The 26,933-nt window shown below is 52.3% G+C and overlaps 1 protein-coding gene across 8 annotated transcripts in view; it reads right to left on the bottom strand.

The window, feature by feature from the left end:
* FRMD4B (FERM domain containing 4B) overlaps window positions 1-26,933 on the bottom strand; it is a 115,489-nt gene that overhangs the window by 64,478 nt on the left and 24,078 nt on the right. For 2 of the 8 annotated variants that reach the window (XM_068694493.1, XM_068694494.1), the window contains exon 1: window positions 8,374-8,740. The exons of 2 other annotated variants lie outside the window; for them this stretch is intronic. In XM_068694493.1, coding sequence (XP_068550594.1) covers window positions 8,374-8,535 — 162 coding nt within the window. In that variant the 5' untranslated portion in view covers window positions 8,536-8,740. Of the gene's footprint in view, window positions 1-2,132; window positions 2,295-8,373; window positions 8,741-18,805; window positions 18,830-26,933 lie in introns of those variants that run through there. 4 more of the 8 variants (XM_068694500.1, XM_068694496.1, XM_068694498.1 and 1 more) reach the window with 4 other exon arrangements.

The following is a 26,933-nucleotide window of genomic DNA, read 5'->3' as shown; positions in this document are numbered from 1 at the left end:
CCTCAGGACCCGTCCCATGCTGCCAGCATGGCTCCATGGCTGCCTCCTTCTTCTCCAAGGGCTGCAGACCTCCCTGTGCTTCTTGTCCCAGCAGGAGCCAGGCAGGGATGGGGACCTGCTGAAGGCTGGCCTTGGATCACACCATGCACAGGAATCATGTTTTAAGACCAGACAGGCTGGAGGTTACTCACTTGAGTGCAAGCTGGTACAAATGCCCCTTTGATGATGCTCTCCAAGGAAATGTTGGCTCTGCATGAAGTTTGGCAAAGAGTTCGAGATAAAACACACAGCCTGGAACCGGAGCCTAAAGGCTCTCTGGGTTGCATGGCACCTTCCTAAAATAGCACCATGAACTGAAGATATGAAGACAAAATTGGCTCCTGCAGAGCATCAACTGACTTTCATGTTCTGGCTCAGCTGGGGGGGCTGACGGAGTCTGGCAGAGCAACAGCCCAAGCGCTCTCCCCCACCGCAGGCGACTGCAGCTTTCGGGGCCAAGCGCCAACATGCTTTCCCTCTGAGCCTCCTTTTCCCATTTATTTCTTCTTGCAGGGCACTGCTGATGTAAAGGACTCTGCCACTTGTCTATATTTTACTGATCATTTGCTGATTTGCACAGGATTCAAAATAAAAACAAGAAAAGAGCAAACAGGAAACTTATGCGCAGGCCTTAGAACTCTACGGCTAGTCCTAAAAAATCAGGAAAATTAATAGGAAGCAATCAGCACAAATCTGCCATAAACATCAAGTCAATGAAATACTTCATCCAACATCTGCTTTCCTTGGCAGAACTCAGCTAACGAACCGGTGTCTGCTAGGGCCGTGCTTATCTCGCTCTGCGCTGCTGCGCTCGGGTCATTGCCATGCACGGAGCCCGTGGAGATGTTTTGTTCCCGGGCACTCTCCTGGGAAGCAAGGGGGAAAAAAGATCCCGAGCGAGCAGAGTTTTCCTTGCGGCACCTGCGGGAGGCTCCTGGAGCCAGCGTGGTGCCGGGCTGCACTCCTTGCTTCTCCACCACCACCCATACGGCACCTGCATCCCTTCCCCATCAGGGTCCTCGCACCCTGTTCATCCTCCAGCCCGGCCCTTTCCTCCCCCTTCCTCTCCCTGGACTTTTCCAGCTGCTCCCGTGCTTGGCAGGGGCCCCTCAGGAAACCCGGCCGCCAGACGTGAGGTAAGCAGGAGGCAAAGAAAAATATCAATAAGGGCTCTATCACACGTCCATCTGAACCTCCGAGCCACCTGTAACTTCTGTGAGCTTAATAAAAATGCACAGAGCAAGCAGATAAAGCAAGAAAAGCCTGAACGTCTCAGTTATTTGGAATAACCCAAAACCCTGAGCATTGGCTGCGTGGTGGAGAGGAGCCAGGCAGGGCCAGCTCTGTGCCAAGCACCCCACCAAGCACCCCGAGTTTTTGGGCAGCCCGGGACTGCTCCAGGCTCGGTGCTAAGGCAGAGCGAGCTCCTCTCATCAGAGCCTCTTCCTCGACAGCCACTGACGAGCTCCACGTGCACTTCTGCATCCCCACCGCCAACCTCGGCAGGTTTTTTTGGGGGCAAGGGTGGGAGCCCTACTGATGAGACATTTAATAATTAGCAGCTGAAAGGAGCTACTGTGCCAGGCACTGACTGCCTGTTTCTGGTGACTTATGAATTTGTGCTTTGTTCAGTGTAAATGGTATCTCGGAGCAGCCTGTAAGGGTAATATCTGAAAACATGTTTTTTTCTGTAAGCAGAAATTACAGACCTGCTTTTCCAGTGCTGCAGAGCTACCAGAATAAAGCCTGGATTTAGCCCTTTCCTAAAGCAGCCGGGACAAGGCGAACAACAAAAGCAGGAAAAAGCAGCTGTAAATGCCGAGAATAAACAACCAGCCCCTCACCTCCCCAGCGGAGTGCAGGGAGAGGTACAGAAATTGTTGGGGACTCATCTATCAGAATCAAAAAGAGCAAGCAAAAAGGTTGCTGAAAGCAAACTCACTTTGCTCTCTGCTGTTTTCTGGCTGCCTTCTCTCCTGCAAGCGCAGCTCCCGAGCTCTGCATTATCTTTAAGTCAGCAGACAATGCGACAACAATAAAAAAGAAGTTATTTGCCTTTGCTAAGCATCAGAAATTAAAATACAGCCTCTTACCTCCAAGCCACACACCCTGCTGGATTTAAAAGGACTGGAGAAACCTGAGAAGTCCCCAACAACAAGCGTGCACTCAGCCTTTGTATTTTCTGTACATTCAAGCTGAGGAAGAAGGGAGACACGATCCCGGACTTCTTCCGTTGCCATATAATCTCAAGGAAGTGACCTTAGCATTTGTTGCTTTGATTACAGATTCAGAAACAAAAGCCCTACCAGCGTGAGTCAGGGGACACAAGAGGTTGAAATGCAATTGTTAAAACCAGGGGGTGGGGGCGAGCAGGGAAAGCATTACAATTATTTTTTTCCTTTGTAATATTAACCCTTTATCATGAAAGGAAACCCAAAAAGCAGCTATTGACCGCGGGCATGACACACGGTGCCCACCTTGGGGCAGAGGAGCTCAGCCCAATCCACCAGAAGTTGCTCACAAGCAGAGCTGGGCTTTCAGGACCAGCTTGCCAGCTCAACAAGTTTCAGCAGATTGTGTTCCCGAACCTGGGTAAAGTAACACACAGCAGGGGCAACAAACTCAGTGCTCTCATTGCTTCCTCACCCCTCACTGCAGGCACCCAGGCACACATCGCACAGCATTTTCCATGTTCCCTTCCAGGGCGCCCCTCGGGAGGAGCGCAGACCCGAGGTGACACTTTTGGCAGTCCATCTGAATTTGTTCTGCTGCCAGGGTTGGTCTCCAGGGGTGCAGTTTGTGCTGGTGGAGGCCCAGAACAGTTCATCGACCCCTTTGTGGGGCCGCTTTCTGCATGCGGCACATGGGGCTGTGCTTGGAGCACGGCCAGCCCCACTCTGGCACTTCAGCCTCCGAGACCTCCCACACCTCTGGGTGTCTGACACAGCAATGAGTGAGTCAAAGAGCACAGGTACTGCAGAACCAACTCACTGCTTTCTAAGACTGCTTTCATTGAAAACAAACCCCCCCAAAAAAAAACAACCATGAAGTAGAAACCACAAAGAAACGCACACAAAGAACTCCAGGATGCAGCTCCTCTGCAGCACGCAGTCTGTTACCCCCAGCCAGGCACACCAGAGACATCAGATCTCAAATTTACACATGCATTTACTTCAAAATAGAAAACAAGAGGCTGGTTCCTCCTTCAGAAACACAGTTCAGCATTATTGATCAGCATTTCAGCACACAGCAGGCAGGAGCTCTGGATGGGCACCGCAACTTAACTGGATGCTCTCCTTCAAAGATCTGCGCTCCCAACAGCTGAGCAACCACTTTGTACAGAAAGGACAAAGTATGAGGACTTCTCCAAACAATTTTTTATAATCTAGAGATTAATAATTTGAATTATAACAGGAAATTAAGTTTGACAGCTGGAGGTGTCTCGTCCTCCTTAACAGAGCAACCAGCTTTTATCAATACCCACTTCTACAAACAAGGACTTCTTTTTTCCTTCATGGTTACTTTGTGTAGTATTCTCATGCTGTTTCATGACTCCAAGAGCTCTCAATTTCACAAGTTTCATGAAAAAATCATGAGCTGGCCGCACAGGACCAAGGGTGCCAGTCCAGGTCCAGCTGGCTGCTCCAGACAGCACCGGCAAACTACGGGGTGGCAACTGAGACAGTTTGGGAAAAGTATTTCAGAGCAACAGGCTTGTGTTTATCTCCAAAACACGGAATACAAAGCCACAAAATAAGACGGAAAATAGAGAGTGAGTCATTTTTCCTTAGAGAAATGACGTGAAGGTTACCTGGGTGGTGCCAGCTTCTGCCCTACTGGAGCACCACCAGGGACAAGAATAGTTGACAAAGGGGAAGGGCAGAGCTCCTTGGAGGATCAGGGAACTTATACAAACGCACATCTGGGTGTGTAATTCAGCTGTGGGCCACAGATATTTTTTAAGCTAACTTCCCTTCTCATCTAGAGAAGAAATAGAGTGCCAGGAGGAGGTTGCAGCAGCCGGAGGACGCGAGCATCCCAGGGCGCAGCACACCCCAGCTCCGTTGGTGAGCAGAAGCAGCTTGCTCGCTGTCGGGGAGGAATTACCCACTTTCACTACAGCTTAGCAAACACACCGACCTGCAGGGCTGCTGAGTGCGTGTGCCCAGCCAGATTCCCAGAGGGCTTTCTCCACACTTCCTCTCCCAAAACAACCGTGGCAACCAGACGCAGCCAGTCCAGCACCAGGCAGCTCCCACGTGGGCACAGCAGAAACCCCTGTGCCCAGGGCTGCCACCTTGCTGGAAATCGCTCCCCTTGTGCTGCTCTCTTTATAACCTCAGTCCCCTCCTCGCGCGCTTCTGCTCTTTTTCTCTACCTGTTTTCCCACACTTCCTCACAAGCTGTGCTCAGCTTGGAGTAGGAGCGGTTTTGACATCTCAATGGAGCCATTTGGTTTTATTCTTGTCTCTTCTCTTTCCCTGCTTGCCCAGCCTGCACATCTCATGCCGTGCACTTCTCGTGCTGCCCTTCCCTGCTCTCCCCATCTGTCTCTTCCCACCCTCCAAGCCCTTTGCCCTCCTCTCTCCCAGGAGCCACCCACCCACACGGTGCTCTCATGCCCACCACGTACCCTCCACGCAGCCCACCTCCCACATCAGCTGGAAAACCAAGCCAGGAAGCCACAGTCTTAAAATTAACATTGCTTGGGTTGTCAGGGATGGCTTCCACTGGCTAAACAACAGCACGTTGGGGCTATTCTCAGCATTTTGATGACCCTCTGTCTCCCCACCTCTCCTCCCCAGCATGCAGAGTTGATGCACGTCTAAATGGAGTGCAGAGCATTAGCAGGGAAAAGTGTACGTGTGTGTGTGTGGGAGGGTATTTAAGCTAATATTTTCCAGTGCTGATAGCTTTATCCTCTTTGCAGTCTCTGAGAATGAACCGGTCTCCATCTGTACAGAAGATTAGAAGAATTGCTAATCACTAATTATGACCCAGAGGTTTTGAGAGAGATGCAGACTGTGCAAGGATGGCCTGATTTTCAGAAAATGAGGAGACAAAGATAGCAGGGTGTTATTTTAAGCACACGGACAGTCCATCCAAGATGGCAAAGAGCAGCAGTGGCAACGCTAGAAAGGGAGCGACAGCAAGCTAAACACTCAGAAATGAAGCATGGAAAAAGCAGCGTGTGCCTGAACTACTTTCAAGTTGCTTTTTCATGACGCTCTCGTCCAAGCTGGCCAGACTGCAGAGAACTGAGCTGGAGATTTATACAAAAACATTCGTGGTAACAGCACTGTCGTACAAGAGCTGGGTTTTGAGAAGTGGCGCCAGCGACATTTGAAATCCAACAAAGTCTGCGAGCTGCATCAGGTCATAAAAACATACACACACAGGCTGGAGGGGGCAGTGAATGGAAGGCACTGTCTGAACCTGGCACCGGGACACCGGGGAGGAAATGAGGTGAAATTCGCAGTCTGGTGATGAAGTTTGGCTGCTGGGGAAGAGGGCGGAGCGGCACGGAGCCTTGTTTTTGTTTGAACAAACTCAAACTGAAAACTCTACATCGTGAGCTCAGATGGAAACACGCCTGGCAGAAACACTCAGAGGGCTGCTTTGGGAAGACCAAAGATGTAAAAGCAAGGCTGAGTCCCTGCAAGGTCACCCACCGTGTGTCACGTCCCTGCTGCAGGGGGCTGCAGCCAGTTCCAAGGCATGAGCAGCATCACGGCACTGCCTCATACCCCTCTGAAATAAAAACTGGCCTAGGAAAGCAGCCAGAGTTAATTTAAAAAAAATAAATTAATTAATTAAAAAGAACCTCCAAGTTCATTGTCAGCACTTCTGTAAAGAGAAGTTGAGGTGTGGTAGGAGAGGAAGCGGGGTCCCGCTGCCCCAGCCCTCTGCGCCGCCCCATAGGAAGCAGCAGTCAGCCGCTTCCTCTCCTCCGCCCCAGGTAGGCACGGGACAGACACGCACAAGGCCCAGTGACTGTGCCTCGTCAGCAGGTTTTGCCCTTAGCCCTGAGGAAGTGACCTTCCCGAGGTGGAAAAGCGCTTTGTCCCACGAGCCACATGAATCCGAGTTACTTTCACAGCCGAGACCGGGAGCCAAATCAGCAGTGGGACAGGGCCTGACCTGGGGGTGCCTCCACACCCAGCCTCGCACCCAGGAGATGTGAATCGTGTCTCCCTGTAACACATCTCCTTGTAGTTGGCATGGAGAGGGCAAGCAAAGCACCCTGAGACAGAGGCCAGCCTGGGGAAGTGCCCAAGCTCAGCACTTCCCCACACCGTGCTCGAAACAGGGCTGAAGAGAAGGTGACTGAAAGGCTGCTTTGTGCTGGGTTTCCTGCACGTAAAGCTGCTCAGGCAGGTAAGGGCTTTACGCTGGCAGAGGATTTGAGCCCGGCCAGAGGGCTGTCCCACGTGAGAGCCCCTGCACCTGCCTGCTTCGGAAGGCACAGGGGAGAGCGGGTGCAGGAGCAGGGGGGTGGCGGTGTCTTCTCCCTGCTGGGGCTCCAGGAGAGCTCAGGGCTCCCGTGAGGCCAGCCAGTGCTTCATTGAAGGACAACTCACCAGCACAGGGAGCCTTCTGCTGGCTCTCCTTCCACCACAATAACTTGGAGGCGATTACAGAAACAGGCAGAGCTCCCCGTTAACAGCATCCAACTCACCTGACAACAGCCACTGATCCCCAGAGCAACCTGAGCCCCAAGCAGGGACCAAAGCGACCTGCAGCCCCTAGGGCTGAACAGCACGAGGACTTCTCACCTCCCCCTGCACGCCCCAAGCACACAGCTCGGGGACAAAGCTCTGAATTTATCCCCGGTTTAATCAAACCATGCATGTTCCCTGGAGTCATCACAGAGGGCAGAAGTTTAGGCATAAGCTCCTTTAGATACCACCTGTGATCTTCATACGTGGAATGTGACTGTAAAGGGACCCAGAGAGGAGCTTTCTGGTGAAGCCAAGGTGAAAAAGGATTTTGTTAACACCTGTCCAGGTGCTGCTATTAACGAAAACACAGGGAAGAAAAGGTGCTTTCACGCAGCTGCTCCAACTACAGGACTTTTTCACTTTTTAACTAACTTTTTCAGGGTTGCGACACCCAGCCAGGCTGGTGACATGGAGAGCAATGGGCTCAGTCCTGCTTCCACTGGAATCAGCCGGGACACTGCCAACATTTTTCACAGCAAAAAGCCAAGGCTTCAGCACAAAAAGCAATGTGTTACGCAACCCAAGGAAGAGCTGCAGGGCATTTTTTTTCAGCCATCTGTTTAATACACCCCGAAATTACCATTAGGAAATTCCTGACATTAAGATGTGAGAGCAGCTTTGTTCCTGCCCATTCCCTCTCTCCGGGAGGACACAGCACAGACCGCAGCAGATCCTCGGCACGGGGAGCACAGGCACCAGGCTGTGTGTGCCCAGCACCTGGCTGTGCTCTCAGCGTGGGCAAAGCACCCCCAGACCCCGTTTGGCATTACCCATTCCCTCATTTTGCCCTTTTCCACATCACTTTAGGACTCTCCACCACACCAAGCAGTGATGCTGTCAATAGAGGACAGGTTAATTCACCAACAGCCACCAGGACGCTAACTCCAGACAGAGGTGCAGTCAGGCTTTGTTTCCTAAAACTCTTCTCACTTTGAGCCAGGCTCTGGAGAGCAGCAGCTGAAGAACACAGCCGCTGTCAGCCCTGAGATGCACAGCTGCATTTGAGCACTTGGAAGAACTTTATCACCTTAAAGCTGTTCTCCGACTCCTGGCATACCTTACAGCTAAACAGAACAGATCCCTCTGGGATTAGATAGGTACAGAGAGGTCCCTTTAGCACAATTCCCACGTGGAAATTACACCTTGGTGACTACAAAGAGCTGGTGTGCTGGGAGCTGCGCAGCTCCCTTTATCACAACACAGCAGGGAGAGAGAGGGGAGAAACAGCTTTGAAATATTCACCACAGCCAAGCAAACACTCGCACTGACAGCGTGATGGGACACGCAGCGTGTGCCTACATGCGAGACAATAAATACAGATGGATAAAAATAACTGCTGGCAAAAGCAGGCTCCAAAGAAAGTTACCTGGCACTAAGTGCCGCTGGATGTGACTGTGCTGCATTTTCTGCCCGCGGGAGGAAGCCCCCAGAAGTAGTGAACTCAAGACTCCTCGCAGCCCCCCGCAGACAGCACCCACCCCACGACACCAGCCACGGTGGCATTACAGCCTCCTGCTCTCAAACAGGAGACACCACGCAGCCGGCGTCCCCCACCATGGCCCCGTGCCGCTGCTGGGACCCCGCAGCAGGTGCCACACCGTTTCCCCCGTACCTGGTAGACGTCCCCGAGGCCACACCATGCCCGCAGGGCTTGGCGACATGCCCGCAGCCGGCCCGCGTACCACCGCCTCAGCGCTGCCACCGTCACCGTCCAGACGAAGCGGCTGCCTCCAAGCAGCAGGTCCTCCACCCCGCACATCAGCACCGAGGCCATGGGCTGCTCCTCTGGGTGATGAACGCGGCTCCTCCACCCGGCTGCCCAGGCGCTCAGGGTGCTGGCATGCCGGCCGGCGGGCTTTATAAGGCGTGCGGGGAGCCAGCTCCGGCCTCGCAACAAAACTCCTCTTTCACGGCGCTTCCTGGGCAGGCTCCAGGCATGCCCCGGCGGCGGGGAGCCAGCGGCTGCAGTAGCTCAGCCCCACCAGCAGCTCACACAGCAGCCTTGTCCTCCTGAGCCGCTTACGCAAATCTCCGCTAAGCTCCGGTAGCTGCCGCTCTGTCGTCTAATTAAATTTTAACCCTTCTGCCATATGCCCCGACAGCACCAGCCCGTTTCTGTGCTGCAGTGAGGGTGTTAAGGCTCGGAGCTCCACCGGGCTCCCAGCAGCAGGGCAGGCACCGCACGGCTCCCCATAACGCACCAGGAGGGTGCCACGGCCACCGACACCTCGTTATCTGCCAGCCGGGGAGCAGAGCTGTCATCGCTTTCTGCTGCCTGATCCTGCGCTCGAATTAGACGCTGAAATCCTGTCTTAAAAAGCACCTTCGGGAGCAGCAAGCGGAGGGGGAGATAAGAGCAGCGCAGCTCCCGCAGAAATATAGGAACAGAGGCACCGATGTCCTCAGCTGGGGTGGCAAGAGGTGCGGAGGGCGCAGAGCTCCGTGCCTGCTTTCTGCATCCCGCACCAGTTCAGTGCTCAGCACCTGCTGTTGAGCATTTCGCTCTCCTGTTAGACAGCTCCATTAGCACACAAGAGAAATAAAGCTCCTTACGCTAGCAGCGCGCTTCACAACCAGAGCACAGTGAATAAACACTGAAATAACAGCCCACGAGAGCACCCAGCCTTGCCTGGGTCGTTGGTAGGGAATTCAGCAGCGCTCTGCCCTTCTGGGGCAGAAACTGCGAATGCCAGCAAGCAGCACCCTGCGTTTGGGAGCTCTCCTTCCTAGGGAACAGCTCCGCGAGGAAAGTCAAAGGGCAGCAAACTTCTCACAGTCCCTCAGGGGACCTGAGGCTTCCTGAGCCTCGTGGGACTGGGGCTGGGAGGGATCCAACCTGCCACCATCAGCATCTCGCTAAAGAAACTATTCAAAGAGCGGCTTTTTGGTTAAAAGCATGAGCGAGACAGACCCCTGTGTGAAAGGAGCATGTTTGTGCAATGAAATGAGTGAGAAAGGAGCAGAAATGGCTGTAGTAAAGCTGTAGTAAAGGCTGCACGGGAGCTGAACCTCCCCTATTTGGATCATTGAAGCTGTCTTAGCAAATATCCATGCAGTTTTCTTCCTGTTCACTCCAGTGACAGTCAACTTCACTTTATGGAAAACTTGGGGACATGGCTTTGGCAACAAGAACACAGAAGCACAAGCCTCTTGTTTTCACAGCAGGCTTTGGCTGGCACAGGCTACCCCGACGTGAGGGCACTCAGATCACAAAGACAGTGGGAACCGTGGCGGTGTTGGGTGAACGGCCAAACCCCAGTGCCTGTCCCCACTCCACCAGCACAAACCAAAAGGCTCGTCCAGAGCAGACAAGGAAAGCCTCCTCTCCCTCCAGGTTACTCATCGCTCCTGTGCTTAGGGGACTTGAATACCAGTATGAACGTACAAAGGAGTTGGTTTCCCACTGGGAGAGCAGTGACAACTACCTGCAGACAATTACTGCAGTGAGCTACGCCCGCACCAGCGAGAGGCTCGGCCGTGGTAATGCCATTGCCTCGGATCGCCAGGAAAACCTCCCATAGCATCTGTGTGCTGCGGTCAAGTCATCTCCAAATTTAAACGCAGAAAAAAAAAATCTAGTTTCAATCACTTTCAAGTTCCATTTCTAGAAGAAAGGAGCTTTGTAGTTAAAGAAACAGCGCAGGGAACGGCCCCAGCCTAAGCCAGGAAAATCCAGCCAAGCCACTCTGAGAAGTTTAAACATTTCTGTTCTGCTCTGTTGCCTTCAGTGCCTTTGTTTTCCTTATCACCTCATTAAGGAAAAAATTAAGGATGGGGATTTTCTCCTCTAATACAGAGGAAGGGATCTTTATTTCAAGCAGGGCTATGATCCATGGTGTTTGGAAGTTGAACGGGTGAGGTTTGCAGTTATTCCTTATGCTGCCATCCTACCGCATCCTTGAGACTGCCTCAGATGGCGCTGCCAGCCGTCCTGCCCACCTGCACTTGGTTCCCTTGTGCACACTGTGTCCCCACAAAAAAAAGCAATAGCTCTGGGTGTGCTAGAGCAGGGCAAGAACCTTCTCACCCTTGCTTAAGGACCACGAACACAGAAGAGCTTCCTTTTGGCCTTCCTTCTTCAGATGATGTTCAGTCTCTTCCCCTCCTGGCCCGTGCCCCTGAGCAGCCCTCCTTGTCCCCACACGCTGCTCAGAGGGACACTGCTGACTGCAGTGACCTTTCCTTCACAAGAGCACCTCGTGCACCTCTGCAGCTTCCTCCCCAACAGCAGTGCCCGCACGTCGCTGCATGCTTGGAAAGCCGAGGGATCGGTCTCAACCCCTACTAGACATTTGAGCCAGACAAGGTGACATCTCCAAGGTCAGAGGGCAACTGTCACAGAGCTGGAAGGAAGATCAAGGCATCTCGATTCTTATTGTTGTGCTTCTGGATTGTTTTCTGAACTCCATTAGGTACAGCGAGCGAGGAGGAACATTAAAGGCTAAAACCCAGCTGATCGGGCCGGGAAATGCAGCTGGCAGCATAAAACCCAAAAGCGTTGTTCTACCACAAAGCATCACATCAGAACAGGTTCAAAGCACACTGCAACTGGGACCAAAGTGAGAGCCTCTGAACCTCGGGCATCGCATTGAACACCCCCAGAATAAAAAGGAGCAACGTTTATAATACAGAGAGGTGAATGCAGTTTGGAATAATGTTGGAGTTTTAATACGGGGTGGAAGCAGCCATTCAGATCAAACTGTCTTCTGTTGACTTCCACGTTGAGAACCTGATTGCAAGTGGGTTAATTTGAAATACCTAAATAATACCCACGCTCCTTAAAGGCAGAATAAAGATCACAGAAAATTCATCATGGGAAAGGCAGCAGCATGTGCAAATGGTTTTCAAAGGTTGCAGCAACCAGATCTCTATTCTATGAGAGAAAAATAGCACTTCTATCCCAGGAAAAGGCTTTGTAGATGTACCGCTTTCAAGGAACAGAAGAGACAGCTACTACAGATCTATCTGATCTACAGCTGTATGAACAACGGGGAATTCATTTCTGCTCTGGAGTCAGCCTACACAACAGGGATCTAAGGACAACATCACTAAAAGGATTGCAAATTGGATGTGCAGCAGATTCATGCTTCTCTTTGTATTATTGATTGTATTCCTGGAATAATAAATACTGAAAGAGAACAAAGGTTCACCACCAGCATAATAGGAAGAGATCTCAAGGGGATTCTCTGGCCTCTCGGCACATTATGCTCCGTGCCACAACACAGGGAATGAGGGTACCCCAATCACTGCTTCTCTTTCCGAAGTGCTCCATATGAAGTTCACATGGATACATAATGCATGTACTACATCTGAGACCACAGGAAAGGAACATCCATTTCCCCTTACATCTACAAAGTGGTATTGTCCCCAGGTACAGACCTGTGATTAGACGTAGGGAAAGGATGCACGCCCAGTCCCTGGGTAATGGCATTAAGGCTTTGATCATTTCTGGTCGGAATTTTCAGCAGCAAGGAGTGAGTTATTGTGCAGATGCACCAAACACTAATTATACGGGCTAGCAGATGTCTGTCTTCACCACTGCTTTAAAACACTTCAGACCACAACTTTTCCCTTATATTGATTGAATGTGATTGGAACCAACATGCAGCTCTCTGTATAGCATGCAGCAAAGCATAGCAAATGCCAAGAAACCCAGACAGCCCTTGCCAGGTTACGAGAAGCAGTTCTGGTTTGTGGTGTCACTGCTTGGGATCTGCTTCTGCCTCAGTGCTCAGGGCTCAAGGGTTTGAACTCTCATGTCCTGGGATGGTCTCAGGGCAATGCTGAGCCCAGCTGCAGCCCTTCTGGGACCCAAAGGCTGTGGGGTCCCAGAAGCATCCACCTGACCCCCCGAAGTGACTTCTCAAAAATCATATTTGCTACACTCTTGACCTTAATTACCAACTTAATAAAGATAAAGTAAAAAACAGTCACCCTCTTTGATGCCATAACCTCTCAGTACATAAGATGCTTAAGCAACAGCAGCGGTGTATGGGATAAATGTGTCATGCAGCCCTCCCTGATCAAGAGTTTCTGAAGCAGGAGTCTACTTCCTGCGAAAGGTGTTTGCGAAGCAATTTCATTCTCTGAGATTACTGAAAAAATCCCAAGGTCCTCCTAATGTACTTTAATCCTGTATACCAGCATGAGTTTGGGCACCTCTCAGAAGCAGGCCCACTGTTCCACAACAATTCATCTGCTGTGTTTTGTTACCAAACCTTAATTTAGAAAGCAAATACGACTTGTACGGAAGGGCCACGCAGTCCTCCTTTCAGGCTGGAAGCAGCACGTGATGGAGGCATTTGGAGCACGCAGGTGAGGCCTGGTGGAGAAGCACATCCTCTGGGGACACCTCCAAGGGCCCCACCGGGCTCCAGGCCTGCTGAGCTGCCTCAAGCCAAGGGCTGAGGAAGCCGAGAGCCGGCTACACCCCAAATGATTCACCTCTGCAGGAAGGAGCCTCTCCTCTGCGCTGCTCAGGAGGCTTTTTCAGTAGCTGGCACCCTCCTCAGCGAGGCACAGCACGATGCTGTTTTATAACAGCCTTCCAAGCTGGGGATGGGGTGCTGCCTTCCTCCTCCTCGCAGGTAGCTCAGGCTGTACACACGCTGTTCTACACACACACAACGTAAACAAATGCACTGACAAACACATTTTTCAAGACACTGTGCCAGAAACACGAATTTCCTGCAGTCTGCACCCCACAGTACACTAATTATCATTTCATGTCAGAAGTGAAGCGCCTCTGCCTTTTAACTCGATAACTGATGAAAGCGCTCGCAGCCTGGCTCCTCGAGCAGCAAACACACCCGCAGCACCTGGCAGTACAGAATCAGGTCAGGCTCAAAACGAGCAGTTTCTGCTCCAGTTTCACACACCGGGGTTTATCATTACTCACTACAGCCCTACCAGCATAAGAACGCATCCATCAGCCGGCTTCTGGAAACCAACTTCTCTGGTCAGGCTTCTCTTACGGCCGGGTCAAGGTGTACTCAGCACGGTTTCACTGAAACCTGGCACATCCATATGCATCCATCAGGTGAGGAGTTGTTTCAGGAAGTCTGCACGCAGCTTACAGAGCACAGCTTCTCATATATTTTACATAGCAGCATGCATAAATTGGATTTGAATTTCCATATACAGAAATTTAAGTCAGAAATCTGCAGCCCCCCACCAAAAGTCAGTTTGCACAGAGGCTTCCTGGGCTTCTGGGGAAGGGAGGATAAAAAGACATGGGGAGAGGGGAAACCTTATTTCTAACTGAAGGAAGATTTGTTTCTCTTGCACATCCAAGGAGCCTGCAGATGCTTTCAGTCAGCATCTTCATGCACTTTCACAGCAGCCCCCCCTAGCAGGGTGGGGATGGACTCAGTGGGTGCCTCACAGGGAGGCTGCCACCCACCAAGCCACCAGCCTGCAGCTACCTGGGTGAAGACAGCTCCAGAGGTGCTGCAGAGCAGGTCGAGGTGTCAGCAAGACTTAACACAGCCCCTGGGAGGTGGCCACAGGTGGCTGGGGGCACAGACACATGCAGTGGATGGGTGAGGACATCGCAGGACTTGGGCATCAGCTTCCTGGTGCAGCGCCCAGAGACACCCCGCACCTGAAAAATGCTGAAGAGCCTCAGCAACGCTCACACCCATACCGGCTGCACCAGGGAAAGCACGAGGAAGAGGCCAGCAGGATGCAGGGTGATTTGTGGGAAGGATTCCTTCTCGGAGAAGGCTTTACCAAGAGAGGAGAGCCCTGGGGCACCCTGAGAAGCATCACCACCACCACCACCTTCCTCGGTGACAACTTCAGCCCTTACCCACAGCCACCATGGGGCAGTTTCTCCACCTGTCCCCCCAGCAGGTCACCCTGATGCCCACAGGTCCCAGACCTGCTGGGCTCCCCTCATGCCCCACAGCACCGACCCCTGATGGATGTTGGCATCGCCCTGCTCCGAGCATGGCCCAAAACAAGGGGGTGGCTCCAGCACCTTGAGTCGGCAGGGAATTAGAGGAAGCCTGCAAAAGTCAGGTAATTGTGTTGGGATGAAGCGTTTCGTAGTAGATATAAATACGTGAGGAGTGTGAAAATCCAGGGCTGCCCCAGCTTTATGATTATTTTATAGCCTCATTAATCTACAACAAATGGGGTAGAATTACTGCCTAACCTAAATACCAGGCAGAGATCTACAGCGCTGTAAGAGCAAGCGTAAATGAGGTAGTAAAGTTTCAGCATTTTGCTTGATATATATGGCCAGGAAGGCAAAAATAACAACCCAAACCTATCAGTCTCCTGACAAGAATCTGTAAGAGAGTGAGAATAAATGATGTCTAACTATGATAATTATATCCTCAGTGCATTCATTCTCTCAGGATGAGTAACCCGGGATGCTGTGGCCTCCAGAAAAATCATGACTCAGAGCAATGCTCTGCCCTTGATCAGACTTCATGGGTCACACCCAGCCCAGGAAAGCCATACACCCAGGAGAGGACTTGTCCTTCCCCGTGTACACACTCAAAGGTCACATTTTAGACCCCCGTACCTTGGACACCTCTGGGCTTCTACCCCTTCAGAGATGGCCGTGCAGCTTCAGAGCTGGTTTTTGCAGAGGGAGAATCACAAACTGGTGGAAAGAGACGGCACCGGCAAATAGAAGAAAAATTGGCAGATCAAATCTCTGTAGTAAGGTGCCAGCTCTGTGCCATTGAGCAATGCTTTCTGAGAACACGGGTCTGCTGCCACTCTGCTCCTCAAGGTAAAAGCAAAATAAATTTCAAGCTGTATCATCTGCTGCTACAGCAATTAGTGCCTCATTTTACCAACAGAGCTGTGCATTGTGCATTTGCCAGTTCTGGACAAATAAAAGGGGAATAACCACAGAGAATTTGGAAGGAAGCAAGTCTGTGTTTGATTGTTAGACCAAGCTGGCTCTGGCACACGCAACGCATTTCTTGAAGGCGAGCCTCGGTGCTATCAGAGCATTTGACGATGGAAAAGGAAAGGAGTCGAGCAGCACGTGGCATTTCCTCACGGAGGAACCACAGCACTTTTACGGGGCACTGAACATTGCTACGAATAAGACCAACACGAGCCTTCCAACACAGAGCAGAGGCGCACATCCAGCGCACACGGCCCCGCGTGGAGAGCCGAGCCAAAGGCAAAAGAGCAGCCATTGAAAGGCTGCTTTCATCCTCCCAAGGCCTCCAAAACAAACAACCAGCACGCCACGGGCTTGATCCAAAGCCGGTTGAAATGGCTGGAAAGGCTCCAGCTGCCTTCAGCAGGCTGGCAGCGAGGCTGGCCACGCGACGTGAGCTCACCAGCACCTCCTCCGGCTGCAGCGTGGGGCTTCTCCCCCTTCTCTGGTCTTGGACATTTTGTAAGTGTTAGTTCCTCACACCGGCTAAAATTAGTCAAAAATAAAACTTGTTTTGAAGTATTAAGGCTTTCTACCCAATGCCTGTGAAAACAGACAGATCGGTCAGGAATCCAGATCCCCGTGGGTGGTGCCCACAGGACTGATCTTGGCACAGAAAGGCTGAATCACGGCTCTGCTTCTGGCTTCACGGGGAGCCTCAAGTCCAAATCTTCCTCCCTTTTAAAAAAAAAGCACCGAGAGAAAGGACTGACGGCAGCAACAGTATTATCAGATGCCCCCAGGGTGGGAGCAGTGACCCCAGGAAACATTCAAGGGACAACGCCAGAGGAAGCCACGAGGGCAGTGCCGAGGGGAGCTGCACAGCTGGGTCAGCCCCTCCGGGCAGGACCTAAGCCCTGCGGGGGATCCGTGGTGGCAGGGCGAGACCCACGCAGGTGTCGGGCACGGAGCCCTGCCCTGCCACCTGGGAGCTTCCCCATGTCTCGCCCTTTCCTAGGCAGAGGGTGAGGACAGGGGTGTAGAGGCTGAGGAAAGCCCAGCCCACATGGCAGAGAGCAACCACAGGGCTAAACCAAGCAGAGCTTCTTGTTTTATAGGGTAACGGGGGAGACGGGAAGAGAGGTACAAGGAAGAGTGGCTTTTAACAAAAGGCTGTAGATGGTACAAGCTCACCTGGAGCCAAAATCCTTTTAAGCAGTTTGGGTCTTGTGTTTTACTCCGTCTTTAATTGCTTTGACTTCCCCCAGCCACACCACTGGGCTCAGCCCAGCCACCCTACAACAGCACCAGGTCCCCAGCAGGAATCGACCCAAGCCCATTCCCACACCTAGTGGTGTTCCTCCTCCCCTAATGAGCACAAGCGAGCATCCCCCATTTGTCAGCCATTATCCAGGCAGCAATTTCAGTCTCCCCCTCACACTCCAAGTGGAAATGCTGCCATAAGTGAGCAGTACCTGCTGGCAGAGGAACTCCTCCATAGAGGGACAGGAGGGGCTCAAAGCTTCCTAAATGAGAATTTCATTTCTTTTTCTCCCCTTTGGGATATAAAGCAGGCTTGCAAACTGCCCTTGCCATTATCAGAGCCGTGATTCAATCAGTGTTTCATGGTCATAATTAACAGGTATTTGTTTTCATGGGCGTGAGTCCTCAGCTGCCAAGAGTGAGAAATTAAAGAGCATTTCTCCCATCCTCCTTGGAGAGGACGTGATGTGAGCTTTAGCCAGGGAAAGGAAGCCATTTGGAGCAGGAAGAGGATGCTTGGAAATTGAGTTACTGAGTTCGAGAGCTCATATTGGGCCCTTTCTGCAGTCATAAGATCAAACCCACCTTTAAAACCAAGCGCATTACCTGGCCGTGGTGGGACACAGGGCCCCTGCCTGCTCCAGGGGCAGCGAGCTCCTGCAGCACACGTGGCACACATTGGTATGCCTTACACAGAAACAGCAAGGGGAGAATAAATTCAGGGATTCCAGCGCAAATCTACTTGATATTGCATTTCCCAATCCTCTGGGAGTAGAAGTTATGTATAATATCCTTTAACCATCAGCAAGAGGAAGGGGTAAATCAGACGAACCCCCCCCAAGAACACATCAGCCACTGGTTCTGCATGGCTGAATTATGCAGCAGCCTTCCAGCAGGTACGGCTGCAGCACAGCACCATCTGCTCCTCCGCACGCCTGCTGCCAGCTACCACAGCAGGGATTTACTCGCGTCTCCCATCGAGGTGCTGCTGAGGTGACGGGCAGGACATCTGTCACGAGAGAAAGGGACTGACACCTGCCTGCTGCACAGCTGGGAGAGAGCAAACACCAAGACAGGGACAGGCGATTTTCTGACACGGGATGGTGCCAGCCCTAATGGATAGCCCCTGATGATGCCACGCATCCCTCAAATATACCAGAGAAAGCACATTTTCCAGCTGTTTGTCTTACAATGCCAGACCATGTTTATATCAGCAATTCCTATCTATTTGCAGGGTTGCAGCAAGTTGTCTGTTATGACAAGGAGAACAGCAGCCAGCATTTCCACAGCCTGAGATCAGGATATATGGGACTTGCACAAATACAGCCTCAGCCATCAGCTGGGAGCTTCCAGCCTGGGTCCGAGCAGACCTTGGAGCACCCAAAGCGAGGAGGAGCTCGGCACAGCACCAGCCCTAGGGGTCACAGCACCCAGCGGGGTGCAGGTGGGAGCACCGAGCCCAGCGGGGCTGTGGGGTGCAGAGCCCAGGGCTGAGCCCTGCTGGCTGCGCTGCCCTGCTGCTCCCTCTGCTGCACGCAGAGCTACTCCTAAAGCACGGCCCTGAGAGGCCATGGAGCAAAGCTCCAGCTCCTGGCTGGCTCTGAGCTGCGGCTCAGCAGCTGCTCTGTGGGCAGGGGGCCAGGGCAGGGACAGCAAAGCCCCCCCCCAGCCCAGTACTCTGCAGTACTGCGAGCCCTCGAGCAAGCCCCTGCAAACAGCAGGGCAGCACCACGCTCCTCACGGCACACACTGTTTCCACACTGCAATCTTCAAGCAAAACATACTTCAAACCAGCTTCTAAATTCTTTTTTCTAAAGGCCTTTTGGGCTAAGACACCTGACCCAAGCTCCCAGGGACACCTCCAACCCCACAAACACAACCACACACACACCCCATCGGTCTCCCAGGCTCCCCACAATCAAACCCCTCTCACCTGCGACTCGGGAGGTGAGTCCCTCAGGGAGCCACACGCTGCCTGCCCAAGTCACTCTCTGCCACGCTCCATGAAAGCCTCCGCGGCGCTGGATCTGCACCCGGTGCCCGCAGCCCAGCTCCTGCCTCCCACAGAGCTCCTCCTGCCGTAGGTGCCCGGGGTTCCTGCTCGGCACCTCCCGGGGAGCAGCGAGCAGACTGGTTCAGCCTGTTGCTGCCACGCTGAAGGCCGAGCGGTGCAGGAGGTGGCTGAGTAATGTGTTTGCTCCTGCCCCGGCTGGGAAGGGGGAAAACAAAGGCGGTTCAGAGATTGCAGACCTTCCCCTAGCCATTTTCAAAGGGGATGGCTGGTAACCGGAGAAAAACCAAGGCAAGAGTCAGAACTTTAATGCACAACACAACCTTTCCTCTTCTCCTAGATTTTTTTAAATATACTATTTACTTTTTTAATATAATAATTACACACCCCTCTTCTCCACCCCTAGTTTTACTGCCCAGCCAGGAATTAGGGCTCTCGGTTCCACTTCTCCCCTCCAGCGGGGTCCAGCTCAAGCAGCTCAGACCTCAGGAGCCTCCCAGCAGTACGAGGGGTTCCCAGGGACAAACCAAGCTCTTGGCAGTCGCTGTCACAGCCCTGCTGCTGTTTGTGCTCCACAGCACCTCAGCTCCCCCTGCCTTAGCACTAAGAGCTGCTGCTGCTGCTCAGGAAGACGTTCATCCACTTCCCCTGCGTGCCCAGGGATGGGTTTAACACCAGCATGCCCAAAAGGAGCGGACAGCTTGGGCACAGAGTGCTCTGCATGGAGAATTTGACACACAGAATTTAAGATATCTGAAAACACCCCCAGCTGGTCACACCTCGGGCATGCCACTGGGCTGCTTTGGGAGACCAACCCGCCTGCAGTCCTGCCTCTGCTTAACCCTCACCATCCACTACCCCGGATTCCATCCTTCTGAACATCTAACTTGTGTCCAGATCCTTCACTGGACACTACAGCAATATCAATTCCCCCTTACAACTCCCCCACATCCTCAAAGGATGGTATTTCTCCCTTTTTTACCCACAGTGGCACAGCACCTCCCTGTCCAAGCCCGTAACAGCAGGGACCAGGCTGCTGATTAAGCCTGGCGTATTGCAAAAACTGTTTCTGTGCTCCCCTTTCCAGGGGGACAACTGCTCCAAGGCTGGGTTTGTGTCTGTAACGAACCGAGGCATGCTCAACATCTTCTGGGTTCACCTCTGCATAATTCCTCCCCCATTAGGCTCACGAATGAAGTGCTTCCAAGCTGCAGATACAAACACGCTGCCTAATTACAGTCAGGCTGAAGCAGATCCTCCCAACACTCGGGTCCTGGGCTCCATCCTGCCTGCCCCCAGCTATCCCTGAAGAGGAGCAGCACCGCTTCCCGCTGCGGGACCCTCTGCAAGGTGCACGGGGCTGCTTCAGGGCTGCTTTCTGCAGGGAAAGCTTTTCCACTTCTGAGACCCTTTTCCGCTTTCTGAGACCCTTGGTAAAAGCAGGGGCTCCACTTCTCTCCAGTCCTATGCGAGCATACCTCGAATTAACTCATTTTTTGGAGCTCAGTTCATTGTCCGGGTCAGCTGTCCTCAGCCCCTGGGGGATTTCAGTGCTGCCAGCCACAGCTCTAAGTGCGTGTTAAGGCTCTCTAGGAGGGCAGCAGCTGTTGGACAGGACTTGCACTGGCTCAACCCTCCCCACACACAAGAAATAAGGGATGCAAAACGCACCGTGCAGCACCTCTCACCTACAGCAACACAGCAAAACCTCTCCCCACACACAGATGGCGAGGCTGGCAGGGAGGGATGGTGGCACTGATTCACTCCAGCAGCTGCTAGAAGCCACCCTACAGCTTCAATACTGAGAAACCCAGCACAGAAACTTGCCCTTCACCTGTGCCAGCAGATCCTGCCCAGGAGCAGGTCCCCCCAAAATTCAGGGGCAGAGGAAATGGCCAGCACATCACAGCAGCAGCGTTCCCAAAGTGGCCGTGCTCCTCAGATGAGAATTAAACTCCCCTCTGCTCGATGTGAAGCAATTATCCAAGCGCTCAGGTTCCTGGCAGGAAAGCAGAGCATCAGTTTAAGTAGAGATTAAAAAGCCCGCACCAGTCACAGGGTTCAGCATCAGTGGAGGGCACCCTGGGGCCGCGCAGCACTGGCTGAGGGCAGCAGCACACTAGAGGGCAGCCAGTGCCGGGCCAGGCTCCCATCACCTCCAGCCTCAGCAAAACACTGATTTTGCTTGCCCATTTTTGCCAGCAGAACCAAAATATGTACGCAAAACACTCGTTCTGCACACAGAAAAGTGAAGCCATACCCATCCTGCCCAGGGCAAAGCTGCTTTCTGTTCACAGGAGCTGCCCAGCTGAATTTCCCCAGGTGATGGTGTTCTCAAAAATAAAAATAAAATAAAATCATATCATTCTTTTTAATATATGCTAGACAAATAGAAATCACTGAGCCCTTCTGTGCCAGGCAGAAACCAGGAGATCTGGCCCTGATGCTGGGGGTTTACTGCCTTACATATTTATCCTCTTGGTAAATTCTTACCAGGCTGTCGTTGCCTTTGTATGGCAATAACTTCCCAGGGTGTTAGGAAATGCACCATCTGCCTTAAATCACTATTCCTGTGCTAAGTTCCCACCAGGTTTTAGTAGCCTCCAGGGAACTGCTTTGCTTGTCAGCAATGGGATCAAGTGTTCAAGATGAGCCCTCTTCCAAGAGGATTATCTGAGGAACCAGAAACCTGACCCAAAGCCTCCTGAGGACCTCTGGAGCCTCTCCTCACTGGAAAAGTCCCTCTGAGACTGGGGGAGCTCTGCAGGGCTCGGACCCAGCACAGCCCCACGGACACCCCCAGCTCAGTGCCGCAGGGACACCCTTCAGTCAGTGCTGCTCTGCCTCACCTGAATTTTGACTGACCAAATTCAGGTCTGTTGTAGCTAAAGACTCCAAGAACTGGTATCTAATAGAATAAAATTGTTCTTGGGCTAGAAAGGAACATAAGTTAACAGACACCACAGAAAGGACCATTAAGGGGATGATTACCCTTCATATTTTATTACCCTTCATATTTTACAAGCTGCTCTCAGCTCGAGGCCGCCACGGTCCCAATCCTGCATTTAGACCCCAGACAGATCCCAAATGTCTCTTTGCAGCTGAAGCATGATTGGAGAGGTTTCCTAGGAGGATCAGTCCTTTCCACAGTCCGCAGCCACTACATAATTAGTGCTTTCCTGCTCTGTGTGTTTTTAAAAGCCTGCCTGGCCTGTCCACCTCCACCCCAGCAGATTCTTAGTGTTCAGAAGCCAGGATTTGTCTCACAAGCACTTTTTCCATCTGTTCCTTAACTCCTGAAAAGACAGCAAGACGGCAGACAGAGGTCACACTGCTCCGTTGCTAGAAAGTCAGCCCCGAGCAGTCACTGGGAAAGCGCTCGGCAGGCAGGGCAGCACATGAGGTCATGGGCTGGGACACCTGCAGTAGCTTAGGTGCTAGGACAGAGTGGAAAAAGTGGCCTCTGCCAGGCCTGCCTAGGGCTTTACTTGCCTGAAACAGGGATTTCTGCTCAGACGTATATAGATGAGAGCTGAGAAACAAGCTGGCCTGAATTCAAGACCATCGCATCAGTGTATAAGCAACGCTCACGTGCCAAAACCTCAGCTGGGATTTTGTTTTTGTTCTCCATCTCCAATGATTTAGCTGCAATTTTATTGATTTTGAAAGAACGGACAGAGCTAACCAAGCAGGATGCGGGGGCAGCCAGGAATAACTGCTGAGCGAGAGAAAGGGCTGCGCAAAAACCCACCGCGTTCCTGGAAGATCAGAGAGAGCCCGTGCCTTCCCCCACCTGAATGGCAAAGTTCCCATCAGTTTAAAGAGAACTTCAACAATTTCTTCCATAGGAAGTCAAGAAGAGTCAAGATATTAGAAAAAAACAGCCCGTGTTATCCAGAGGCTTGAGGATTACTTCAGTTTATTCTAGGGAATGGTGCCCAGCACACATCTGATCTCGCTGAAAAGCAAAGCTACATTTCAGGTAGATCCAGCCTCCTCTGAAGTTTCACGTGTTTTGGATGGGTTTTGGGGGGGGGCTCCCCCAACTGCACTGCCCCACAGGGCTACACCAAGCCCCCAGCCCTGGGTGCACAGTGCCAACACCCCACTTCCAGCAGGAAGAGCTGCCGATCCCCTCCTTGGAACAGGACTGTTACAGACAAACCAGCAGAGAGAGCACAGGGAAGGGATTAGTGTTAGAAATTAATTAACACGATGCCCAAACAAATGAGTTACATCCCAGTTTATTCTCTCCATCCCAGAGGGAGAATATCCTTATCAGAGCAGCTGAGAAAGCGAGGACAAGTCTAATAAAAAGACAAGCCGGGCTTCCGAGAGTTATTTTTAACTAATTCTCCCTTTTTGTTCCATGTTATTTTAATTAAAGGGTTGAAGCTGCAGTGAGAGCCCCATCTTGCATTAGCGTTAATCGGCAGCGCCCTGCAAAGCTGCAACTCTTGGCTGAAGTCGCAGAGCACAACTTCTAGAGAGGCTGTGGTGATGCATGGCACAACCTGAAGTCTGGATGTGGTTTTCTAGTGGTCAGTCCACTGATCTGAGCCCTGGATCACATTTCTGAGCTGCTCTCTGCAAGTGTTGGCCACTGCACTCAGCCTGCAGGAGCACGTTTTGCCTTCCCTGCACTGCTGCTGCTCCTTGTCCTCCAGCAGGAGCCACGGCACGCAGCACAACCTGAGAGAAGGCAGCCAAAAATAAGACAACACGTTATAAGATACGAGATACAGAGTACAGAACATGAGTTCCAGGACAGAGATTTCAGCTAGAGGTTTTTACTCATTTTCTTGGATGTGTAAGAAAAATTCTGCACTTTCCACAAGTGGCAAAAGAACAGTCTCAGAAATAATCCTCACAGCTTAAATAGAAGGGGAAGAGGGGAAAGGGAAGGCTACCGCACAGAGCAGTGCATCACCCGACCACATTGCTTAGGGATGCAAATGCAGACGATCCTGTTGAACAGGGTCAGAGCCCGTCTCCTGAGCAGCTCGCTGAAACTGCAGGAATTTGCCCTCAAAGCTTTCCTCCAGTTGGGCCAATACCTGCTCTGGGAGATCACACAGCACCCAGCAGATAAAGCCAACTCCTTCAAAAACTTTTGCTTTGGTTAAGTTGCCCACGGGGACTCACAGTTATGGGATAAAAGCTTTGTCTGGGGTAAGACGACAAAGAAGGGAGAAATCCTTTACAAGTTCTTATTTGGGCTTCTTTCTGTTTATCCTTTGAGGTTCCTATGCCCAAGATTTCCTCGGTTACCCTGAAAGCTGCAAATCCACCGAAGAGGAGAGCACCTACAGTGACATCAAGCCTCCCAGGGTCTGGGGCTTACAAAAGAAAGCCCGAGGGTTACTGCTGGTGAGAGCTGCAAACGCCAAAGATCTCATTCCCCATCACTACCAGGGAGGGCAGCAGCTTCAGCATCTAGAAACCCTGTGCACGGACAGCAAGAGGATATGAGAACAGTTTTAGGGCACAGATGACCCACTAAATGGCAGGGATCAGGACAAACACTTCCTCTGAGGGTGGACTAGCCCAAGCTCTGATCAGGATGCAACACAGCAGACCTCCCTTCTCCCTGGAGCAGTTCACACTGCAACGGGATTGTCACAGTGACAGGAAGCAACATATTCAACAGCTGCTGCTTTTAATACAGTATTTGAAAACAGCACTTCCCTCCTCCATTTACCAGCAGCATCACAGGCTGATCACAGGCTGCCCTGCCTAAACGGAGCGGGGTAGCAGAGGGACACGGCCACCTGTACCGAGCACAGCTGCTCCCGGTACCCCAGTGCTCAGGAGCTGAGTCCTTCAGATGCTGTGGATGATCCATCTGCTGTTCCTCCTGCAGCAAACTCAGCAGCATTTGATCCACAGCAAGCCCCAGAGGCTGTTACAGCCCCTTCTGCAGAGACAAGCGTGCTCAGCTCCAGTATATGAGAGCAGGAGTGCATTTTCAAAGCAACGCACCAAGCTGAACCTGAAAGCATTTGTTTCAAAGCTGGACTCTAAGCGCTCCTCCATCACTTGGAAAACCTTCCCACAGGCCCCCTCCACTCCTCGGAGGAGCTGCAGCACAGCACAGCCCTATAAAAAAGCAGGTCCCAGCACTGGGAGCAGAGCCCTGGGCCCCATCCCAATAGGCACCCACACCCCCAAGATCCGCAGCAGCAGCATCCCAGAAGGAAAGCCCGCAGTAACCCTGCGTTTGCAGGGTGTTTTGTTCCTGGATGCTCCCATCGCTGCTGGAAAGGTTCCTGCTGCAGGCTCTAGGTCCATTTGGCGACCTGACTAACAAGCCCATGTCATTTCTCAGGCTATTAGCGTGTCATGGAGCTGCAGCTCGCAGCGGGGTGCCTGGCAAGAGAGGAGGCAGCTCCACACACTGTGCCACCAGAGCTCCTCCTTCCCAGCGCTCCTTAATCCCCACACCAGCACTCAGCTCCCCGCTGAGGAGCCGCTTCCAGATTCCAGGCTGTGGTAGGATTATGCTCTCAAGACAGAAGAGCCCCAAATCTCCCCTTTGAGCTGGAGCACCTGTGCGGGCTGCAGAGCAGGAACCAGCACGGGGATGAGGAGAAGAGCAGGGAAGAGGTGAGCTTTCTGCTCCCACCCAGCCCTGCGGCTGCTCCCCAGGCACAGAGCAGAGCCCTGCCAGCTGCTCACCTGTGCCCCAGGCAGATGTTTAGTCCCAGTGGCCAAAATCTTCCAATTCAATGCCAAGTTCTCCAGCTGCACGGAGCATCTCCCAGACAGGATAAAAGCAGTCCTCACTTCTTGTTGATAGCTCTGTGTGATGTGCAGCTCTCAGCACAGGCCACACAAGACCCGTATTTTCCAGGACACTTCCCAGGGACCTTCCCAGCCCTCCCCAGGCCAGACAATGATGGTCCTGGTGGGTCCCCAGGAGCACAACCCCAGCAGCTTCTCACCAGGAGACGATGGAGCCGAGCAGGGTTGGGGCACTAAAAAAGCACTGGGTCATGGAGGGGGACAGGAACAGCAAACCCCCAAGCAATGTGACAGCATTTTGGTGCTCTTTGGCTAAAGGAAGCCACGACCTACAGCTGCACTCAAGCAGGTTTTTTTTTTTTTTTTTAATCGGGTTATGGGATTTTTTCCCCTTCCCCAAGAGGATGAAGGCAACAAAGAGCACAAAGGGAGAGGTGGGAGGACTGCAGCAGCACAAGGCAGATGAGAAATGAGGGGCTCCTGCCTTTGATGCTTTGATGATCACGTCATTGCAATTACTGTGTTGAGGGCTCCGCTGTGTCACTGGTAAATAAATCATCTGAGAACATGAGCTGTGCAGAGCTCGCACTGCAAGTCACTGCAGGTAGAAGTGATAAGAGAAGTCAAAGCATTTCAAAAAAGAGGAAAATCTCTGGAATACTAGAAAAACGTGATGTGTACTTTGAGTCATTCCTCTACAGTCTGGGTAGGTGCCTATGCAGGGAGGATAATGGAGGCTGGCTTCAAGCACGCGGCTTCAGGGAAATGAAGCCATCAATTAATCATGGGTATTCTGCTGGAGATACAAAGCATGAAAACCTGGAGTTGTCTTTGTGAGGGAGCGTCTGGGACTGCCTCCTGGAAACACCCCTCCTGATCCAGCACTAAGGACCATGCAAGGCAGCAATCAGCTTTCTTCATCACAGAAGATCCGTGCGACACCGCCTCCTCCTCCTCCCCCGTGGCAATGACCAAGCAGATCCAGCACAACACAGTCACACAGGATTTCCCACCTGGCTGCGCTGCAGAGTGATCTGAAGTGGAAACACCATCCCAAATATTTAGCAATCTGTTGACTTGAGCTTCCTACCACGGCCAACGCCTGTTTTCCAGATGGATCAGCAGACCCAGAGGGCAGAGATTTACCCAGGACCAGGCAGCACTGCTCACCCCCCTGAGGGTCCCTCCATCTCCTCCTGGGAGCAGACAGAGGGCAAAGCACCACCAACACGCGGACCTTTGGCCACTCCTGGATCTGCAGCTTCACCTTTCCTCTCCCCATGGCCACCTGCTCTCATTCAGCCTC

Source organism: Anas acuta, chromosome 11, assembly GCF_963932015.1.
Source record: "Anas acuta chromosome 11, bAnaAcu1.1, whole genome shotgun sequence".
Taxonomy (NCBI): domain Eukaryota; kingdom Metazoa; phylum Chordata; class Aves; order Anseriformes; family Anatidae; genus Anas; species Anas acuta.
The sequence above is the reverse complement of the archived record's forward strand: the minus strand, read 5'-3'. Positions and strand labels throughout refer to the sequence as shown.